Here is a 6,225-nt window from a genome sequence, read left to right as displayed (position 1 = left end):
TACCCACCATTGACTACAGATACACAAGGATGGCACCCGGACAGCCGAATAGCTCTTGGTAGTCTTGATTAGGCCGTAATGGCTTTTGCAAACCCGGAAGCACAAACGTGGATTCCAAATCAAATGACACATGCTTGCACAGAAACACAACCCACACGAGGGGTGGCGAGGAGACACTTGGAATCTCCCAGTGAATAGAGAAATGAATCCAAATCACACTACTTCACAGACTCTGGATATGTTTATGTTGGCTCAACAACATTATCCATCTGTCATGTCTGGTTGGCAAGCAAACAGCTTCATATTTTAATTCATCCCAGAGTTTCAATTGGATCTTGCTTAGTTATTAGTCAGCACATAGAGAATAGAGAACCTCTGCATCCAGATGTGTTATTATAGCCGCATTTAAACAAAAAGTGGCACAGATGGGCTACGTGGTCACATCTAAGAGAGACAACAACAGTGGCCCTTCTTTATACGTTAATAATATCCCCGTCAAACGAAGAGTCCAGCTCTCCTTTGCTCTTGGTCTTTTGAGTTACCTACGGCTTGAGATACCAAACTAAGGTGTGGAGGCCATTTATTGGCCTTGTTTCATTTCTCCTCCAAAGTCCATCTCATCCCAACTGTTTATGGCTCCCTCGTGCGTTTACTTAATGCATCAACCAAAAGATGAGACAGCCGGGAAGCACGATGGAGAAAAGATAATACACAACGGCTATTGTGCTTATCCAAGCCAACCATCCCATCTCGATGCTTACTGTTCATCATCATTATCCTTTTCAACTATGAATTCCGATACGGACAGGAGAATGATGCCATTGACATTTAGACCTCCAAAACCATATATAGGTGGTTTTCATAATTTCCATCTTTTTTTGATGAAAAGATTGTTTATATTGTTTTTGATCGATTGACGTCTCCACATCCACCAACTACTACATGAATTTTACAAATTAATCATGAACTACTCACCAATGGTGTCTTGGCAATACAAGAAATGCTTGCAAACTCTAACATTTCACTCCTTCCATGCCAATCGGCGAGCAAACTAAGCTCAATAACCTGACTTATGAAATTTCATTTGTAGTAAATGATAAGGATCCATTCTTAGGCAGCAAATTTGAATTATTAAATTCAATAAAAAAAACTAATAATTAGAGGCTTAAAATTTGACTCGCTTCACAATTTGAAACTTTGTAAATTTAGAGCTGACTTTAACCTCGAGCAACTTAATACTCAGTCATATGACCTAGTCTTTGCAAGTTACCCACCGGGCATGACTGCATGACCCGGACCAGACCGGCACTTGGACGTTCCAGTCCCACGTGTTGAGCCCACGTGGTGTCCCCCTTTCGCCCTGTGAGGAAACCAGCCGCTCAGACCCCTTCCCCCCGCATGCCACGCGTTGCTCCCAGCCAGCTGTCGTTATTCTCGGATCGAGTCTTCCCTCCCCCCATCCCCCTCTCGTGCGCGCCCTGTTTTCCCCCCAATTTTTTAAACGCAAACCAAACCCATCGCCCCACGCTTCCATCTCCCTTTATAACCCCCTCCCTCTCCCCTCTCTCTCATCCCACAGTAGCCAGAAATAGCAACAAAAATAAGAAGAAAGAAGGGAGTAAGGTAGCATAGCGTACCTATTGCATAAAGAAGAAGAAATGGTCGCTGGATTCCGCCGTTCTATTTCCTTCCCAGGGCAGAACCCTAGCAGCCCCGGCCCCAAAGGCCGGCGGCCGCCGGAGAAGGTCTGCCACGTCCGTTCCACAAGCCTTCCCTGCCGATCCCACCCGGCCATCGCCGGGCTCGAGGACGAGATCCGTGCCCTCCGGGCCTGGCTGTCCCTGCCGGCGCCCGAGTCCGGCTCCCCGACCTGGATCTCAACCGGCCTCGCCCGGATCGACCTCCTTCACGCCTCCCTCGACGACCTCCTCCATGTTCCCCAGGCCCAGGACACCCTCCGCCGCCATTCCTCCGCTCGCTGGACCGACCGCCTCCTCGACGACTTCCTCCGCTTCGCCGACGCCTACGGCTCCCTCCGATCCACCCTCATGTCCCTCAAACAAACCCAGTCCGAGCTCCACACCGCGATCCGCCGCCGCGATGAGGCCCGCCTCGCGTCCTCCCTCCGGTCCCAGAAAAGAATCGAGAAAGATCTCGCCAAGCTCGCGGTCTCGATACGGGAAGCGTCCAGATCGCCGGCGCCTGCTCTGGCGGCGGATGCGGCGGAGGTGGAGCTGGCGGGGATCATGAGGGAGGTGACGGCGGTTTCGGTGGCGGCTTCGGCGGCGGTTTTCTTAGGGATCGGGGCGGTTTCCTCCACCGCGTCGGCGGCGGTGGCGGCGTCGACGTCGCGGGCGTCTTATTGGGTGGTGGCGCCGCTGAGGAAGCTATCGCTGTCGCAGTCTTCGTCGTTGAAGAAGAGGGATTGGGAAGAGTGGGACGATGGGGTGCTGGAGAGGTTGGAGGCGTTGGAGGAGTGCATCGAGGCGTTGGAGAGCAAGAGCGAGAGGGTGTTTAGAAGCCTAGTAAACACCAGAGTATTGCTCCTTAACATCCTCACTCCCTCGTTATAGAGTGGAAAGAAAATGAGAACCAAATCTACAGTGTATAATGATAGGATAAAAAAATTATGGAGCTTCCGGGGGGTTTGTACACAAGTTTTCTTCAGTTTTTTAGCTCAAGCATGCATGCATGCATGAGATTTCCATACTTATATGAACTGTTTTTCCATGCGTCTTTGAATCTTTTTGAGTACATAAAAGTTTGTGATCTTGTCTTTTTAAGAAAAAACTTTATTTCCCTTTTTTTTTTTCCCAATATCGGCATTGCTAAAATTAAAAATAAAGACTTGGATGGATCATCAAGGTAGATTTGATGCTTAAAACGCATAGCCATACTTTGTTCTTATTTATATTGTTTTAAGAAGAAAATAAATACAAAATTCAGACGTCTAAGCTACAGAAGATGAGCATTGTCGAATAACGTGATGTTAGAACATAAAGAAGTTACTGAGACCCAATCATTCCAGCATTGAGCTCAATGATAATGTCAGAGGTTCTTCTCTTTTAGTTGTCATTTGTTTTAAAATTAGCGGACAAATCATGTGATATGATATGGTAACTGATTTAATAATTTGTTGTTTGAAGTTTTGGGTCATATATGTGATACTTGTCCACTATTTTGACACCCGTTGCAATGATAAAGGAGCGCAGGTGCCCTGTGGTACCTGTGATACACCGCAATATGATGCGTCGTGTGCACTATTTATTGTATGATGGCCAACTACATACAGCTGCACATGACGTACATCTTACTGTCCACATCCGTTTATAGTTTTTCATTATTCGATAGATGATGCATACAATGCCCTTTATCATGTGGTGCATCACAGAGAATCTGTATTCATAATAAAAAAATTATTCAGTTGACTTGCCCCATTTTTTGCTATAGATGTAACCAATATTTTATTGAAGGGAAAAAAAATGTTGTCCCGATCCACATTATATTTTTAGGCATCATGAATTAGTGACATATATGTCCCTTGCAACAAAAAGAGGGGGAATAAATCATTTAAGATAAGTTTTACACTCATATATTTTGTCATTAGACTCACATATGCACCATTAATATTCTTCCCACCTATTTAACTCAATCTCAAGGCTTGTTTCCTTCGAACATCTCAAATTCCAACTACAATGCAGCCAGGGTTGAGCATGGTCTGGTTTGAACCTATTTCATGCTCAAATCTAAGCTGAATCAGCTATAAACGGTTTGACATTTTTAGAAATCAAATCAGACTAATAGAAGATTGAAACCAAACCAAACCAACATGATTTAAACGATCTGATTTGGTTTGGTGTACCGATTTATATTATTATTATTATTATTTTTGTGATTTATAAAAATTTATTTTCTTTTCGCATAAGAGTACTACCAACAAAATTTATCTAATAAAATGATTTAAATTAATATAAGATCTTGTCACTCAATAAAATAATATTTTTAAACAAACATTATTATTAAGGATTAAGATAAAGAACCCCAACATATTATAAAAATAAATAAATAATCCTGTAAATAAGTCACTTGGAGTTTAAGACTAATCAACACAAAATCAAATTGATAAATAGCACCATAAATTTAGAATTATTTTTTAATATATTAATACTCCAACATAAATAACACCCTAATCAAAATAACGCCATTTTATTAAAGCCAGTCTGATTTGATTTGAGAATAATTTTATTTATTGATAAATTTGAACAAATCCAAACCTATTTTTTATATGTCAAAAACCAACCAAACTAAATTGAATAAAATTTTAAATCAAGCCAAACATATGGTTTATCTCGATTTCACCGGTTTGATTGGTTCAGATTCGATTTTTCCTCACCCCCAAGTGCAGCATATGGTTTTCACCTAAACATGCTAATATACCGAGTTCTCTTTCCTGCCTCCCGTGAATCAATGGCCAATTAGGCTCTAAATCACCACCATTCCTTCTTACTAGTATTCAATATCTTTTATATTAGGAAAGCGCACGGTTCTTTAATACCAGGCATTAGCCATCTTGGTGCTCAAAGCTGTAATTTTGGCTTTATTAACTGATCTAAACGTTCATATAATCCAACTAAGAGAAGGTGTTTGGTGGTGAGCTCACATGGCCAACTGCAAGCAAATTTTATATATGAAGGCTTCAGCCCCCAGTCTCCGATTCTCCATGGCTGAAAAGCCATGGTATCTCCACACAACTTGTAGATAAACAAGAGGCCAGGTGCACCAGTAATGGCAGCCACATCGCAACGGCTTTGAAAGACTTCAGGTGACTTCTGAAGGATGGAAGAAGTAACATAGTCACAATTACCATCACCCAAATGTAACAGATAAGCTTGATTCCAAGTTTTCTTGTAAGTTTTGTAGCTCTCTGTTTTCACAAAGGGCTAATGATTTTTATTGGAAGAAGTAAAACTTCTGTGAGATGGAACAAAATCTAATCTAACCCCTTCCACTTGTTCAGAATATTCAGTTGCAGTTTTCTGCAAGCGCATGCAAAATAACTTCAGTGAATGTAGCTAAGACTGCTGTTAGGCCAGACCACCACACAATTAGGCCCATCTCAAGCCCAAATTCAGATTATGTCTGGGTACAAGTCCAAACCATCTGAAGTTAACTGCAATGTTTTAGCAAGATAAGAATTATTGTTATATTTTGAAATTTACTCTCATACTTTTAGCAGACAGCTTTCATCTGGATCACCATGTCAGTAGTTAATGTTCCTACCATGTAATTGCAGATTAATGAGCCTAATTTTTATGTCATGCATTAACCAAATACTACAAGGAATCATGTGGACAATGAAGAATAGCCCATGAGAAATGTACTTAAAGCTGTAACTGGAAAAAATCTAAGGGGGATTTGTCTCTTAAAAGCTATGACATTGTCGTGGTAGGCTGGATAATTATTCTAATGTTTAGTTTAATGATCTCACACCCGAGTTTAACACGAGTTGCCAGTGTCTTTGAGCTAAGCGCCAGCTGTTCATGTTTCCAATAAATTTCAGGATACTATCAAATCTGAAATGACTCTTTAAGGAGCTAATTTAAGATTCTAGTGAAACCATAGTCTCTGAGCTAAAATAAAATATTAAAAAAAAAAAAAAAAACGTGATTCCAAGACTCGGAACTCTGGATTAGGTTAAAAAAGAAAAAAAGAAAAGAAAAGACTTGAAACAGTCAATTCAAAAACTTGATTGACTTATGAAAAATTTTCAATTCAAAAGATTTAAAGAAGTCAATTCAAAAACTTGATTGACTTATGACAAGCTTTCGTTCAAGCTCTCTCTTTTTCTTCTTCATCCTCTTCTCGGCAGGATCAACTCCTCTTTGCATGATCGGTGTTGCTAGATGACTGTCATACTAGCATTCGATAATCTTAAGGCTTTGTTTTTTCTAAGCACTAACTGGTGGCACAAATTGTGACATACTTCTTGATGGTAGCAGTGGGCTGATCTTTGTCTGAAAGTTAGATTTTAAATTTTAAAATTTAAATTATATGAGGGATGTATGAATTTTGAATTTGAGAGCTTCGTTGGATGACTTTACAAGAGTTTGGAACTTTTTCAATTTTTTTTTTTTCTATCTTATTCCACTCTTTTTCTTTTTTTTGTACTTTATCATCTTTAATAAAGTTCTGATGGAGCCTTCCCCTCCTTTTTTTTTTTTTTCC

At 40.8% G+C, this 6,225-nt stretch overlaps 1 protein-coding gene across 1 annotated transcript; it reads left to right on the top strand.

Annotated features, from left to right (window-relative positions):
* The first annotated feature begins 1,558 nt into the window (after positions 1-1,558).
* On the top strand, positions 1,559-2,752 carry LOC105055177 (uncharacterized). Its single transcript, XM_010936926.4, has one exon. It carries the CDS (start codon positions 1,659-1,661, stop codon positions 2,571-2,573), a length of 915 nt encoding a protein of 304 aa, XP_010935228.1. The 5' UTR covers positions 1,559-1,658; the 3' UTR covers positions 2,574-2,752.
* The last annotated feature ends 3,473 nt before the right edge of the window (positions 2,753-6,225 follow it).

This window comes from Elaeis guineensis, chromosome 12 (assembly GCF_000442705.2).
Source record: "Elaeis guineensis isolate ETL-2024a chromosome 12, EG11, whole genome shotgun sequence".
Classification (NCBI taxonomy): domain Eukaryota; kingdom Viridiplantae; phylum Streptophyta; class Magnoliopsida; order Arecales; family Arecaceae; genus Elaeis; species Elaeis guineensis.
Note: the sequence above shows the minus strand (reverse complement) of the source record. Positions and strands in the feature narration are given on the sequence as shown.